The sequence below is a fragment of the Gouania willdenowi genome, chromosome 24 (genome assembly GCF_900634775.1).
Source record: "Gouania willdenowi chromosome 24, fGouWil2.1, whole genome shotgun sequence".
In the NCBI taxonomy this organism is placed as follows: domain Eukaryota; kingdom Metazoa; phylum Chordata; class Actinopteri; order Blenniiformes; family Gobiesocidae; genus Gouania; species Gouania willdenowi.
In genome coordinates, this window is record NC_041066.1 from 25084204 (window position 1) to 25101117 (window position 16914).

A 16914-nucleotide genomic window follows, 5' to 3' on the forward strand; every position below is an offset into this window, starting at 1 on the left:
AATGAGAAGTCATAGTGTGAGGAACAGGGATGGACCCAATTATTTATAATCGCGTAATTGATAGTTAATTACATTTATGATGTAATTCTAATTGAAAAAAATGCTACTGTTGTAATTGAAATGTAATTGAGTTACAAGAATTGACTTTGTTATTGTAACTGTCATGGAATGACGTGCTCATTTGATCCATAAAACTCACATTAACACATTTTCAGAGAACCTCCATTGGTCTACTGACTACACTTCCTGTTCACTTCAAAATAAGAGCCCTATTTACAAAATAGCTGAAAAACTAATGGAAGATTAATTAATTTTAAAATAAAAGATGCTTGATTTTTTAACTTGAAGCCGTTCCCGGGACCATTTTACATTCAGCTCCCAATGCATCATGGGACGTTTGAGTATGACAAGCGTGTTCACCATGCATACTTAAAAATGTCCCCATATAGTATACATCCTGGTATTTCTCACATACTCAATATTTACTATCTAATGTGAACACACTACATACTCATTTAGACGTCACACTTAGTATGAGTAGTATGTTAGTATGAGTAGTACGTTAGTATGAGTGGTACGCTAGTATGAGTGGTACGTTAGTATGAGTAGTATGTTAGTATGAGTAGTACGTTAGTATGAGTGGTACGCTAGTATGAGTGGTACGTTAGTATGAGTGGTACGTTAGTATGAGTAGTACGTTAGTATGAGTAGTACGTTAGTATGAGTGGTACGTTAGTATGAGTAGTACGCTAGTATGAGTGGTACGCTAGTATGAGTGGTACGTTAGTATGAGTGGTACGTTAGTATGAGTGGTACGTTAGTATGAGTGGTACGTTAGTATGAGTAGTACGCTAGTATGAGTGGTACGCTAGTATGAGTGGTACGTTAGTATGAGTGGTACGTTAGTATGAGTGGTACGTTAGTATGAGTGGTACGTTAGTATGAGTGGTACGTTAGTATGAGTGGTACGTTAGTATGAGTGGTACGTTAGTATGAGTGGTACGTTAGTATGAGTAGTACGCTAGTATGAGTGGTACGCTAGTATGAGTGGTACGTTAGTATGAGTAGTACGCTAGTATGAGTGGTACGCTAGTATGAGTGGTACGATAGTATGAGTGGTACGTTAGTATGAGTGGGACGTTAGTATGAGTGGGACGTTAGTATGAGTGGTACGTTAGTATGAGTGGGACGTTAGTATGAGTGGTACGTTAGTATGAGTGGGACGTTAGTATGAGTGGGACGTTAGTATGAGTGGGACGAGTAATATTTTAGTATGAGTAGTACGTTAGTGTTAGTAGTACGTTAGTACGACATTTACAACACAGATAAAATGACCATAAAAATACACAAGGACAGAAAATTACACAAAATGAATCGAAAAATAATTCTAAGGACACTCATAAAAACAAAAGAAATAGATAAAAATATGAAGAAATAACACATAACCACTACAAAAGTACACAAGGACAGAAAAATACAAATAACTCTAAATATCAACATGAGCTCATTTGATCCATAAAACTCACGTAGACACATTTCACACATTTTCAGAGACCCTCCATAGGTCTACTTCCTGTTAACTTCAAAATAAGAGCCCTATTTACAAAAAAGTTAAAAACTAATAAAAGACTTCCCACAGTGAGGGTGCTTAGCACATTCTCTCAGCCACATCAGCATAACGATGTTCTTATAGTAGGTTTAACGTGTTAATTCTATGAAGACAAATATATACTGTATATATATAATGCGAGTATCCCAACTGGACATTCCTACAATGATGAGGAAATGTTTTTTGTGAAAGACTGTTTTTACACTTATTATGAGAAGAAATATTGATATGAAAGAGTTAATTGTGTGTCCTCAAAGGAACTCACAGCGATTTCCCTGCAGGCGGACATGGAGATTCCAGTGCCTTCGATTTGTTTCAGTGCGTACTCCTTCTCATCTTTCCTGTGGAAATAGAAAAAAAGATAAATATTGTATGACTACATTGTAAAATACATCCAGTAACAAAGTTGGTAGATCTTCTAGAATCTGCACTGAGACGTGCTATAATGTATGATTGATTAATGCTCCAATAGCTTTGACCTTCAGAGAAACAGATCTCATTGAACTGAATGGAAGTGTAAATATGTCTGAATTATGAGAAGTTTATAAATAAAACATTTAAAAACCCATCATAGTCATTTTAGAATGGACTCTTTTCAATACCATTGAACATCATACAAGTATCATTGTTTGCATTTTGAGTATTATCGCATTGTCATTTTTATTTTTATTTTCAGGTAAACGCCTCATTTTTAGGAGCATTAGGGAATTTTGTGCAAAAATATAAAGAAAATTGCAGTGTTTTGGAAAAATTGAGAGTTCTTTCAACACATAAAGTGATATGAGTGGTTAGCACGTCTGTGTCATTGTGACTTTCTCCTGCGGGCCACATTAAAGGGCCAGATTTGGTCCCTGTGCCTTAACTTTGACACCAGGACATGAACTGACATCAGTGACCTTTTCTTATCTGTAGTTCTTAATACACCAGGGGCTCTCAACCTTGGGGTCAAGACCCCATTTGGGGTCACGAGACACTAGTGAGGCAGTCGCCAGATGTCTTAAAAAAAACTAAGAATATTTTCTGAACAATTTGAGCCCATTTTTGCTTATTTTTACCCTTTTTCTGCAACTACACCAAACACCATATTTTCACCAATTTTAATCACTTTTGCTTCTTTAAATGTATTTTTGCTACATTTCTCCCATTTCTGACACATCTACATCACATTTCAATGTCTTTTCTGCACATTTTTCTACTTTCAGACATGTTCAACACTTATAAACCTTTTCTACCACTTTTACACATAATATCACATATATTGACCCATTATTGTCACTTTTAACCTCTTTTCACTAGATTTTTGTCAATTTAACCACATTCACCATTGGTCATGCCCATTACTTGCCAGTTTAAACTAATTGTTCCAATATTGACACTTTAAACCATTTTTTTTTTTACCACTTTTTCTGTCTGTTTTTGTCCACTGTAATTTGCAACTTTAAACCAATTTCTGTGGTTTTTAAAATCTCATTTCACCTCCTTTTCCACTATTTTTGGTCACTTTGAACCATTTTATTAGTGATTAAAACCATGATTTCCATCTTTAAGATGACTATAATAATAATAATAATAATAATAAACGTTCCTGGATAACAGTGGATATTATTCAGATGAATAAATAAATGTGGTTATCACAGATTCATAGAACAATGGACCATCATTTTACTGACTTTATGGATGGACCCCAAAAATCTCCCCTTTATTCCCCCTTATAGATGGTCCTGTCTCCACATGACTGTTCTTCAGTGTTCATGTTCAGCTACAGTGGGGGTCCCCGCTCTCTGGAACCTTATTTTGGGGGTCGCAGAGAGACCCCCCCCTCCACCCGCACCCCTTACTGCTGCATCCACACGTGTCACATGATCACTAAAGGGTCAACGGTGTGTCTAAAAATAAGTTTGAGCTTTGGCCGATGGTAACACACACTAGTGTGTGTGTGTGTGTGTGTGTGTGTGTGTGTGTGTGTGTGTGTGTGTGAGGGGGCGTCAGTGAGCGTGTGTGAGAGCGTTAGATGAAAACACAAACATTGAGGCATGGCTGCTGCTGTTGTTACGGCTGTTACCGTGTCTGTAGCACAGCGGGGGGAGGCTCAGTCACTAACAGAACAGCGTGTCCGAGCGGCTCTTACCCGTCCTTGCGCGTGGCTTTATAAACGTGTCCGTAGGTGCCTCGACCCACTTTACAACCTTCGTATTCGAACAGATCTTCTACTCTCTCTCTCTCGGCCGCCAGCTTTGTTTTGAAGTCGTAATCCATTCTACGCCATGTGCGCGTCCTCATTAATAGCAGAACTACATATTAATTATTACATGCATTAATTTAATCATCTGCTTGGTTTTATTCCCCCACCATTTCCTTGTTTGGGATTTTGGTCTGCTCCGCTTAATGTTCACTGGCTCGTTGACGTTTCTAATTGACGCGCAGGGGCTGCTGGGACACGTAGTTTTTTAGGAAGTGTCCGCTCTCCTGATTGGACGGAGAGCAGAGCTCGAGGAAACTACAGCCCGCGTTTCTCAATGCGGTTCGTTGCACTTCGTGGATTTTTTTTAACGCACTCAAAAATAGAAGTTTAAATTTCCATTTAGTGAGTAAAAACACGTGCTGAAGATACTAATATCAATACTAGTTGGAGTATTACTATTCCTTATGGCCAAATGATTTTTACTTTGACATAGTTAGATACACATCTCTTTATAAGACAATGTTACAATATATATGTTCATATCCATCCTTTATTATTATTATTATTATTATTATTATTATTATTATTATTATTATTATTATTATTGTCCTAAAGTCTGATCGTGATCTGTTTCACACAAATCACGTGACAAAACCCCGCCTGTGCCGAGTTATAATTGACGGGTGTCTTGACTAATCACAATGGTCCAAACTACAGCCGTGTAATCTGATTGGCACAAAGGCATAGTGACGTACACACCGTAGCCATATAAAAACACTTGTCGCCGTTCATTCGGTGCTCTACACAGTATGGCCGGCGATATTAGCTAGCACTCGCTAACAGTATTCTCTGCTAAAGGGAAGACGGTAACTCAAGAAAACTAACACTTGGATTGCTTAAAGGACTGTACCTGAATAAATAATAACCACAAGAAGAAAGGATTAATTCAGCCGTGAACGTTCTTAGTGACGTTTGCTATTTTTTGTTGTTGGTTGTCTGTCGTCTCATGATGGAAGATCACGGTGCACACTTCTTCGAGGGTACCGAGAAGCTGCTGGAGGTGTGGTTCTCTCGGCAGGATGAGACCAAAGGTACCGGGGACCTCCGGACCATCCCAAGGTGTGTGTCATCGTGTCCGTTGCCCTCCGTGAAGCCTCCGGCCTCGTGTTTGTGGATGTCCCCCCGCGGTCTTTCACAATCACAACTTTATGTGGTTTAGATATGTACGGATATATTAGACTTTGTCAATTCGGGATTTGTTTTTAGCGAAGCAGGAATGACATTAGGATCGATGTTTGAGCTGCTGTTAAAGTCAACCCCGTCATTCAAAAATGGCCACCTCCCCCTTTAACACAGCGACTTTCTACGCTGAGTCATTCATTCTTAATTACTCTCATAACCCACCACTAACGGCTGCTCCGTGTCTTTGCTAAACTACTGACTTTAGATTCGTTTTTCACGACGTATTTGGGCTGCATGTGTGTTAGACCGGTTGAACTTTTCACCCGTTTTTTAATCAGTTGGCTAATGAAGCTAGCCTGTAGCCTGACATGCGCGGAGATAGCCGTGTCTCCACCAACGTCTGTGTCATCAAATGTACATTTACAGCTTATCCGTGATTAACGTGCACATCTGGACGTGCACACGCCAACACTAGGACAAAATAAATACCATGATTTGTCTGGTGATCTTTGTGAAGCGTGTAAATAAAATAAAGAAGAGGAAGGTTCAGTTCCGGTGGAGTGTTTTTAGGTGTGAAGTGTATAAATGTGGTCTGGTTTTCAATCTGCGTCACTTAGTCAAAGGCCTTGTGGTTGTGTCGGGAGCATGGGGGTGCGTGTGGGCACCGCGTGCTGTGACACGCGCTCCCGGACACGGTTCCTTCCATTGGTTAGCATTAGCCATTAGCTCTATATGTGGGTACATGGGGATCACTGAGCCCTAAACAAACTGGAAAGAAGACAAAACTTCTCTGTGTGTGTACGTGTGTCCGTCCTTCAGTCTCATGTTTCCATACATGCTGTCACTCTTGACTACACCAGTAGTGAGTAGTTTCTCAAATGGTGGTACGTGTACGCGATGGCACTACAGTGGGTACTTGAGAGAGAGAGGGGAAAATTAAAAATATGGGCGTTTGTTTATTTTTGGTTAAAAATTGTAATCATACGAAAAATGACCAGCAACACACAAAACATCAGACACACTAAATATGAGAAAAATTCACAAGATCACTACAAAATACACAAGAATAAAAGAGAAACTTACAAAGCGACACCAAAAAACAGAGAATTCTAATAATACCACGAAAACACAAAATGACAATGGAAACACGCACAAAATATACTAAATAATAACAAAACGCACAAAATGAGAAAAATTCTTTATTAGAACAAACTGAAAATAGAAAAGTCAATCTTGGTCTGACATCAGGAGAAAGATTAACTGAAATTATTAAAAAACTATAAAAGATAATTTATTCAGGAGGCACTAAATACTGTTTCATTCACTTATTTACAAAATGAGTTTAAAATGTGTTATCCTTCATTCCATCATTATGATCTATAGTTGTTTTTTCACAAAATGTTGTAGTTGGACATTTGGAGGGAATTAGATTCAAAAGTTAGAGAAAGTGGGAACTTTAGCTTTGAGCAGTTTGAGAACCACTGCTCTAATCAATATCATTTTTTTAGTAATTGTGTTTTTGGTGTCATTTTGTGTTGTCTGGTTTTTTATTATTATATTTTTCTCTTATTTTGTGTGTTGGTATTATTGTGTGTTTGGTTATTTGGAGGATGGCATTTTCAAACCATGCTTTTATCACATGACTGCATTCATTTTAAATCTCAAATTGTTCAAAGAACTCAATTGTCCTGAAATTATTTATTTTAATTTTCCAAAATTAAATAAAAATGATTCACAAAAAGAGAAAATCCTGCAGGGACTTATATCTGTCACTGATTGTTAAAATCTTCTTGTTTTCCAACCTAAAATCCGTGGCCCACTTCAGATCAAACTACTTTATTTTTGGCCCCTGATCTAAAAGGAGTTTGACACCAATGGTGGCTTTGCTTCATTCACAAGTGATTAATATCCTTATAATGGTATGATCAGGTTTTCCTCTCCCTCCCTATCCACTATATCAGGGTTTTCAACCATGGGGTCACCTGCAGAAAAGAAATGGGTCGACTAAAATATCTACTAATAATAGGGTGACCATAATTTGATTTCTAAAAAAACACTTGGTCGACCTCTGCTTACTCAAAGTACTCAACGTGTTCCTGAATCTACTTTGTAACGGCAAAAATACAATAGAGCAAAGATTTAAAATCAATGGTGACTGAACTTAATCATCTTTATTATACATTAGAACAATCTGTCCTTGGAAAAATCTCATAAACCTTCTTAAAATCTCTCAATCATTGAAACAATGAGAAACATCTCCTAGAAACTATAACAAAAGACCTGAAGGCTAACAACATTAAATATACACTTCAATAAATAACTGACCATAACTTTTTATAGGATAAGTTTCTCTGTGTCTCCATGGAGGCTTTTTTTAATCATCAGGAGGATTTTTCCTCTGACAGTTTATTTTTATTTTTTAAATCCACTGGTATTTGGTCTTTTTAAAACTTCTTTCTGCTGCATGTCTGACGATATTGTGACGATTCCGTCACTTGAGTAAGATTAATGACATGATTAAGGGGGGGGGGGGGGGGGGGGGGTGAAATGATTTGACGACGAGCACAATTTTCTGGGTGCTGATTTTAATATTCAATTCTGCTTCGCAGTATTGATCATTTATTTTTTATTGTGTTTTTCACATTTTGGACGGCGACCACTGGGAAATGTACAAACACGAGGAAGAGTTGCAGCAGCTGGAATTTTAGCAAACAAACCAACAACCGTGATTAAACCTGCACGATTTAAATCTGAAGTATGGACATACTTTTGATCGACTTCATGGCAGACAGATTTAACACATGACCAAAGCTGTATTAAACTCTGCTCCGGACAAGTAACAAACGTTACTGCTCATCTGGTCCATCACCGTCCGGACATAAGGCTAGAGCAAGAGAAGACATCTAGCAGCAGACCAACGGACCCTCGATGGATATTGCATAAACTCATCCCGGTAATGAAGCCAGTCATGGTGTCTACGTGTGTTATGTCATATGAGGCGGATCCAACCCTGTCTATCACAGCTACGCTACACACACCTCCTCCAAGCTACACATGCACGCCAAAAGATTGACCATCAGCATTTCTAAAAGTTCAAATTTACCGGTTTTTGACGAGACAAAATGCACGGTGTGCACGTCAGCTACAGCTTGTGAAATGAAACGCTGACAGACGTCAGAATGACGTCTACACTGGTTCAACTATTTTACCACCGTGTCCAACGTAAAGCCACAATTTGATCCACTACAGAGTTTAAATAAGTGAAATATTGATGATTATTTATGACTAATGTGCACTGATCATTTCTGAATGTAAGATAATAAAATCAGGCTTTCCACACAAACGTTTTGTTGTTAATATGAGGGGGAAAAAGAGAGATTTCAACTGTGGCTCAGACAGAAAAGAGGCTGATGTTCACACTTTAATACATTATGACCATACCAGCCTGTCATTGGCCGATCCCGTTAGATCTGGTCCTGGTTAGTAGATGGATGGGAGACCACTGAGCATTCCAGGTGCCACAGTGGGGGACAGTCACTGCTGTGGTATCTGTCATTGTGTCCTTGGGCAAGGCACTTCACCCACATTGTCTAGTATGACTGTAGTGCATGAGTGGGAGGTGGGAGGGGCCGATGGCGCACTTTGGCAGCCTCGCCTCCGTCAGGCTGTGGCGTTTATAGTAGTTTACCACCACTAAATGTGGAGTGAAAGAATAATTCTGTAAAGCAACTTTGTGTCCAAAAAAGCGCTATATAAAATTGATGCATTATTATTGTGACTTATTTTTAGGAGCAGTTTACTACATATATAATGTGTACCAGCATGTTGACCAGTTCCTACACTAAAACACACTCCAAAGCTCTAGCTTGATGAACACTAAAAGTTTCAGTTAACTAACGTCAAAAAAATTATGAACAAGTTATTTTTTTGTACGTTTACCTTTTTTCTGATGATTTTATTTATTTCAGTATATATAATAAATCACTGAATGAATAATGATTAATCAGTGAATGACTGAATGTGATGTACATTGTTTTATGGAACTGTGACATATTTCTAGAAGTTTAGGCATGAAGGGACAGAAAGCTCAAATAGCTTTAATCATTTTTATCTTTCAAATTAAAACACCACATACATTCTAATTGTATTCTAAACTTTCACTTTATCCAATATAAATCTATTGTCACTTTGTATTTGTAATACAGTATAACAAACGTGATAGACTCTCATTCTAAAAAAAGTCTAACGTCACCAGAAATGTGTGATTATTGAAAATGAGATCACGACAAGAAAAAGATTGGAAGCCACTGCACTGTTGTATGTGATGAGCCTACACACACACACAGTAAATACAATGTTTTATACGCTTCAATATTTGGGTTACAAAGAAGATCAGAAGTCAAATCTACGGAAGCTGACGAGGGCCAATTCACAATATACATACAGGTGCTGGTCATATAATTAGAATATCATGAAAAAGTTGATTTATTTCAGTAATTCTATTCAAGAAGTGAAACTTGTATATTATATTCATTCATTACACAAACACTGGTTTATTTATTTTAATGTTGATTATAACTGACAACTAGTAAAAATCCCAAATTCAGTGTCTCAGAAAATTAGAATATTACTTAAAACAGATTTGTAGAATGGTACATGGACTTAATTTTATATAGAGCTTTATCACCATTGAAACAGTCTCAAAGCACTTTACATATCAGCTCATTCACCCAATCACTCTCACATTCACACACCAGTGGGACAGGACTGACATGCAAGGCACTAGTCGACCACTGGGAGCAACTCCGTGTTCAGTGTCTTGCCCAAGGACACTTCGACACATAGTCAGGTACTGGGATCGAACCCCCAACCTCTCGATCAGAAGACGACCCACTACCACCTGAGCCACGGTCGCCCATTGGTAGAAATGTTGTCCAACTGAAAAGCATGAAGATGAAAAGTATGATCATGTACTCAATACTTAGTTGGTTTTGTCTGAATTACTGCAGCAGTGGGCGTGGCATGGAGTGGATCAGTCTGTGGTACTGATCAGGTGCTATGAGAGCCCAGGTTGATCTGATAGTGACCTTCAGCTCTTCTGCATTGTTGGGTCTGGTCTCTCACATCTTCTTCTTCACAATACCTCATAGATGTTCTATGTGGTGAAGGTCAGGCCAGTTTGATGACCAATCAAGAACAGGGATACCATGGTCCTTAAACCATGTACTGGTAGCTTTAGCACTGTGTGCAGGTGTTAGGTCCTGTTAGAAAATGAAATGTGCATCTCCATAAAGTTGGTCAGCAGCAGGAAGCATGAAGTGCTCTAAAACTTCCTGGTAGACGTCTGCGTTGACCTTGGACCTAAGGAAACACAGTGGACCAACACCAGCACATGACATGGCACCTCAAACCATCGCTGACTGTGGAAACTTTACACTCCACCTCAAGCAACGTGGATTCTGTTTCTCTCCTCTGTTCCTCCAGACTCTGGGACCTTGATCTCCAAAGGACATATTAAATTTCTTTTAAATTTGATAATTATAACTGACAACTCATGAAAACCCCAAGTTGAGTATCTCAGAAAATTAGAATCCCATTCAAAAATGTGGGTCAGCTGGAGTCAGAGCTTCAAGAACCACCACGTACAGACGTATGTGAGACATGGTTTCAGCTGTCACGTTGCTTGTGTCAAGACACTCTTGAACCAGAGACAGCGTCAGAAGCGTCTCGTCTGGGCTAAAGACAAAAAGGACTGGACTGCTGCTGAGTGGTCCAAAGTGATGTTCTCTGATCAAAGGACATTTAGCATGTCATTAATTCATATTGCCATGCTTCCTCTGCTCTCAATAAAGAAATAAGTGCATCTGTTGTCCAAGAAATTTTTTTTTTTTTTTTTTTTTAAACAAAAAAAAACAGAAAAATTATTCAGACAAACTTGAATTTTTGAATTCTGTAAAGTGAATGCAGTATGCTTCCATTCTAATCGGCTTCCTTAAGGGGTGGTGGAACAAAATCAACTATCGTGATCAAATTGACTATATGAATCAATTTTTCAATATCCAAAGATTAACAACATTTTTCAAATGGAAAAACAAAACCAGGGGACTCATTAATATGGATATTTTAATGACAGTCAACAGAATAAAAGATGCTGTGAGGTGTTCCTTATGAGTAGCAGTTGATTGGTGTCAAATTTAAGGTCAATAATCATTGAGAATGGGTTTGTAATGGAATGGAGACTTGAATAATGTAGTGATTAAGTAGCTCAACTAGTCATTCTTCAATGTTAGGATGAACCTTCTACATGTTTCTGCTTTATAAAGTCTCCAACACTGTGTTTCATTACCCATGGAAATGTGAAATATCTCAATAAAAACACTTGATTATGAAACGTTGCAAAAGATCAATGGAAACACTTTTTACACAAATACACGTCACAGAACGTGACGTACCTGGTCACATGACCACTTCTCTGAGAAAACATGACGTGGTACGTTTGGACAGAATGAGATCCATATATTTATTAGTATTAGACTTAATGATAATTAGTGCCACATTAGACGTGAAACAACCTTTGAATACAGAATGTTCTAATGAGGTGTGGCGCGTCCATCTTCCTACAGAAAAGTCTCACAGGATGAGATTTCAGAGTCACCAGGCTCCGCCCCCCAAAACAACCTTCAGTGGAAAAGCATTCTAAGACACATTATGCTTTGTTGACATTTAGAAATATTGCTTTTATTTTGTGTAAATCTGTAATGGAACCCCAGCTAGTGAAGCAGAGTATCAGTGTGTAGCAGGATGGAGAGGTAATCAGTGCCAGAAGATAAAGCCCAGTGGACCTGGGCCAAGTCCCAAATTAGCCCCTGATACAGAGGGACATTAGTCCCTGAAGGCCTGGAGGATCCACTTTTCTCCAGTTCTGTAATGTTCAAAAGCAGCGTTTGGTGTTTTTCAAAGCTTGTTTATCTCTTAAAATGTAGTTTTTCCTGCTCCAAGCCTGTAACATCTGCTGTAAAGTGTCATGGTGGTGAGTGTGGACTGTGTCTTTCTGAAGAATATCATCACATGCTGAGCGTCCAGGAATAGACTGAACATGTCGCTGAAATAGGAGCTGATTCTGGTTGTCTCTCCCTTTGCTCCATAGAGCCTCAACAACTCTAATATAATCAATTATACAACAGTTAGTGATTTGATTGGACGACAGACATGAATCAGGACTCCTTACGGATCATATCACTCCACTGTACAGCTGATCTAAATACCGTTAATTACCGTTACCACCACAGAACACTTACTACGTTCACAGTAAAGAAAATTATAGGGCTGCATGATTATGGCCAAAATGATATGATAATATTGTACTAATTATTTATCATGTTTGGGAAAAAATCTGTTTCTTTTGCACTACTTAAAAAAACAAACTATATATAAACAGTTTACAGTGCAAAATTAAACTTTAAATAAAAATTACACCAAAAAAAAGAAATTAACTCAATAATTAAAAATGTACCAAGAGTTAAATGAATAAATACACTATTTCATCACATGCAACTCACTGACCAATGGTTAACAAGTGTTTGATTAGATATGCAGCTGAACACACATTTAAATGTAAATATTGCTAACGATCAGGTTGGTTTAATGGTGGAAACCAAAATCATGATCACTATTAAAATGTGATTAATTGTGCAACCCTATGTCAAAAATAAGTGTACTTTAAAACGTTGTGTAAGGTCCAATCATCTGTGTGCGTGAAATAAGCTCATGTATTTATAATAAATCTAACGACCTTGGCTTTTGTCTTGTGACAGGTTTGAGTGGGACAAACTCTTGGAGAATGTGCACTGTTTGATCATCAGTGTGACAAAGACTGACAAGCAGGAAGCTTATATACTCAGGTGTGTGTGTGTGTGTGTGTGTGTGTGTGTGTGTGTGTGTGTGTGTGTGACACCAGCCCTACGCTAAAGAACAAATAGTGATATATTAAAAATAAATGTGTGTGTTGTCTGTCCTCAGTGAGAGTAGCATGTTTGTCTCCAAGAGACGTTTCATTTTGAAGACATGTGGAACCACCCTCTTACTGCAAGCACTGGTGCCTCTGCTGGAACTTGCCAGGGAGTACTGCGGCTTTGATGCTATTGAAGTAAGACGCCCCCGCCTCAAATTAACAATGTTCTGGATCTGTCGGTTTTAAACTCATACCAATTTATCACTTCCTGCAGAACTTCTTCTACTCCCGCAAAAACTTTATGAAGCCAACCCATCAAGAGTTCCCTCATCGAAACTTCCAAGAGGAAGTGGACTTTCTCAGCCAGATTTTCCCAAGTACGTATGATGAATATTTGATGGTATCTGGTGCGTCAGCGCTCCCTGTGGAAATGCTTTTTATAGCCGTGAGACACCCGCAGGATCCCAGTGCATTCCATGCTTCACGTTGTGTGTTTTGTGTCCATCATGTGATTCTGCAGATTTGTGTAACGTAAATAAACGTGCCTTTTTGTTTCAGATGGTGCAGCCTACTGTATGGGACGTTTGAACTCTGACTGCTGGTGAGTGTGAGAAAAACTCCAGGAAACATTCAAATGTATGAATCCCACATTTCCTTTTAACACCTCAACGTGCACAGGCCTCCTCCCTGTCCACGCCCACATTTAAATATGCAAATTATTTTAACATGAGACAACACCAGGATTCTCCTCAGAAGGGTCAACGACAGCCTTTATTACATTATATTATATTTATTCATCAGGCGCAAAGAAAGGATGAGACCTATAGCAGCATGAAGGACAGACATGATCAGAGTGTTGTTGTTTTGAATTAACATGTTATTTTAAATTAACATGTTATTTTGAATTAACATGACTCAAGTAAAAGTAAAAAATTCTTCTCCAAGTATTCAGTTCAAACTTCTGGTGTTTATAACAGTTCCAATATTACTGCAGGTCCTACAAAATCCCTCATTGAAATTTGAAAAGCACGTCTTAGAATCAGTTTGAATAAAATGTTATTTCTCGTCTCTACAGTGTTTGTATTTATTAATGGAGGATTTATACCAAGCATGAGTATCTCTAACCATCACTAGTTCAACAAATAACTTTAGGCTTTAACGTAAGGCTGGAAAAAAAAAAAGAACTCCAGCATGACTTAACAAAATTTGGTTGTCAGAGTACGTTTATAAATGATAAACGTACTCACGTTCCCCCTGAGAACCCTGTATGTTCTATACGTGAACAGCTGCAGAATGGTACATGTGTGCGTACTCCACCTCTGATGGTGTCATGGAGCTCCACACAGTTCATTAAATGAACAGAACATGTTTTTGGCTTAGACAATATGAGCCTCATGGACAGTGTTTCTCATATGGGGGTACGATGGCACTACAGGGGGTACGAGTGGAAAATTAACAAATAATGTCAGTCTAAATGATTAAAAACTATCACTAAATCAGTGTTTTTTAACTTTGGGGTCATGAACCCATGTGGGGTCACCTGGAGTTAAACACATTTTCACCTTGTTGAATATAAATAGTTCAACTAAAATACAGTTTAAAAAGAATTTATCTGAGCTCAAACTGGATCAATTTAATGAAATAAATTCTTGATTTAAAAAAAAAAGATCTAAAAAAGTTGTGAACCACTACATACTGTTTATTATCACTAATTTATTCCATTATTATGATCTATAGATGTTTTAAAATAGTTTTCTAAGCAAAGTGTTGTCGTCGGACAGAGGTGAGGGGCCTAGGTTGAGAAATAAGAGAAGTTTGAGAAGCACTGTTCTAAGCTGTAGCACCATGTGACAGGTACCTGTTTACCCTGGACCTACCAGAGTACTGGGAGAACAAGCAGGCTGATCAGACACTGGAAGTTCTGATGAGTGACCTCGATCCAGCCATAATGGACCAGTTCTACATTAAAGACGGTGTTTCTGCAAGTGATGTCACTCGTGTAAGACGTTAAACGTATTGATTGGTTCCTGATAGTAATCGTTAATGTTCTAAGTACGTCAGCTTACATCTGAACCATGTGACCACCGTGTTCTCAGATGAGTGGAATTTGTGACCTGATACCAGGTTCTGTGATTGATGCCACGATGTTCAACCCGTGTGGATACTCCATGAACGGGATGAAGACTGATGTGAGTGTCACTCTGGGGTGTGGGGGTTCTCCACACCAGGGCTTTGATGGTGCTTGTGCTGGTTGTGCTGCAGGGAACCTACTGGACCATTCACATCACCCCAGAGCCAGAGTTCTCCTATGTCAGTTTTGAAACCAACCTCTCCCAGACGTCCTATGATGACCTTGTTAGAAAGATAGTGGACGTGTTCAAGCCAGGGAAGTTTGTGACCACTCTGTTTGTCAACCAGGTAAACACAAGTTAGTTTGTTTTTATACTTTACTGTATTTTTCATTAAACAAAGACATCTGTCATCAAAAGTACACTTTTATTTTTTATAACACAAAACACTGAATAAAAAGAGACATACATAAAAGAAAAAGTTCCTTTTTGTCACATCTTTTGATGAAATTATGTATTTGTGTATTCAATTATCCATATTTAATTACATTAACTGAAATTATAATTATTATTTTTCCCCTGACAGTAAATTACAATTACTTTCTAAATTACTAAAGTTAATTTACAATTAATCACAATTACTGAGCCTTTAATAAATAACCCTTATTAAATGTAACCTTTCTCTTGTGTTAGCTTTCTGTTAGCATCTCTAATGCTAATGGGTCAGTTTGAGTAGCTGAATTAAATGGTACTCAAAGTTACTTTAGTTTATTGTTGGTAATAAATCTTGGTACGGGTCCCTTACATACAGTAAACATCTGGTGTTGAAACTTAAAAAGGAAGAAAACAAATCTTATTTATTTTCCACAGTCGTCTGTATAAAATAAAAGCTTTGTCAAAATGTACAATTACTTTGAATATAAAATACCAATGAATTCAGTTCAAAATAAATAATCAGGCTTTCAGTGTAGATACATTTATTAAATATATATAATAACTATTGTGTGTTTTTGCAGAGATCCAAATGTCGCAGCGTGTTTTCCTCGGCTCAGAAACTGGAGGGCTACAAACGCGTGGACCGTCAACTCGCTCAGTTCAACGACTACAACTTTGTTTTTACAAGTTACTCCAGGATGTGTCAGCAGAACCAGCCCAGCTGAGGGCGGAGCATGGTGGGCGGGGCTCCTCGCTTGCATCGTAGCTGTGATTTCCATCTCTTGCATGCAAAGCTCTTCTTCTGTCTCCATATTTCTCGCTGCCTCTTGCTGTGACCTTGAAATGCATGTAGAGGAATTAAAACACGCCCCCACAGCCAGTGTCTTCCCTCCAGGCTCCGCCCACACCCGACCAGGGCCCTGACATGCTCAGTCCGCCTCCCTCCTTAGATCTGCTGTGTGCTAGCATGCTAACATGTTAGCATTCTGAATGTATAAGAAACCAAACCTTTGATGTTTATATCTTGCACTATTTGGATTGGAGACCACACTGCTGTAGCACTGGAGGGAAGGGAAGGAGGCGTGGCTATGCTGGGCAGGGTTGGGCTCAATTATATTTTCAATTATCCATGTGTAATTACGATTACAGTGACCAGCATTTTTTCTAATTACAATTATTTTTTTTACCCTCAGAAAGACAATTACATTCTCAATTACTATTAATCACAATTAACAGCTCATAAATCATCTGTAAAATACACTGAAAAATAATGTCTATCATCTCATTTCTATTGGTTACTGTGAAAATATTAGTATTAATATCAGTGTACCCCTTGATTTATTTATGTTTTTAAACGGTAAAATGAAGCTTGATATGAAACATACTTTAATAATAATACTTATACTGTATATAGAAGTATAGCATTGTTCCACAGTTTAGCGTTAAATTCTAATTGACTTTATGGAATTCTCATGTCATTGACAAT

General features: G+C 38.2%; 2 protein-coding genes across 2 annotated transcripts in view; one reads left to right on the forward strand and one right to left on the reverse strand.

Moving 5' to 3' along the window:
- cdk19 (cyclin dependent kinase 19) overlaps nucleotides 1-4009 on the reverse strand; it is a 28725-nt gene extending 24716 nt beyond the window's left edge. The window contains exons 1-2 of the mRNA XM_028439511.1: nucleotides 3738-4009; nucleotides 1875-1950 (exon numbers count right to left, since the gene is read on the reverse strand). Of these exons, the coding sequence (XP_028295312.1) occupies nucleotides 1875-1950; nucleotides 3738-3889 (228 nt within the window). The 5' untranslated portion in view covers nucleotides 3890-4009. The remainder of the gene's footprint in view (nucleotides 1-1874; nucleotides 1951-3737) is intronic.
- A 574-nt stretch (nucleotides 4010-4583) lies between these two features.
- amd1 (adenosylmethionine decarboxylase 1) lies at nucleotides 4584-16649 on the forward strand. Its single transcript, XM_028440246.1, has 9 exons — nucleotides 4584-4910; nucleotides 12788-12874; nucleotides 12993-13119; nucleotides 13199-13301; nucleotides 13483-13525; nucleotides 14779-14923; nucleotides 15021-15113; nucleotides 15187-15342; nucleotides 16010-16649. Exons 1-9 carry the CDS (start codon nucleotides 4798-4800, stop codon nucleotides 16151-16153), a joined length of 1011 nt encoding a protein of 336 aa, XP_028296047.1. The 5' UTR covers nucleotides 4584-4797; the 3' UTR covers nucleotides 16154-16649.
- The last annotated feature ends 265 nt before the right edge of the window (nucleotides 16650-16914 follow it).

Excerpts from the sequence above, each read along its gene's own strand:
- amd1 (XM_028440246.1), top strand. The coding sequence starts at position 4,798 with ATGATGGAAGATCACGGTGCACACTTCTTCGAGGGTACCGAGAAGCTG. Across the intron at positions 13,526-14,778 it reads CGTTTGAACTCTGACTGCTG|GTACCTGTTTACCCTGGACC; the intron begins GTGAGTGTGAGA and ends ACCATGTGACAG. Across the intron at positions 15,343-16,009 it reads CCACTCTGTTTGTCAACCAG|AGATCCAAATGTCGCAGCGT; the intron begins GTAAACACAAGT and ends GTGTTTTTGCAG.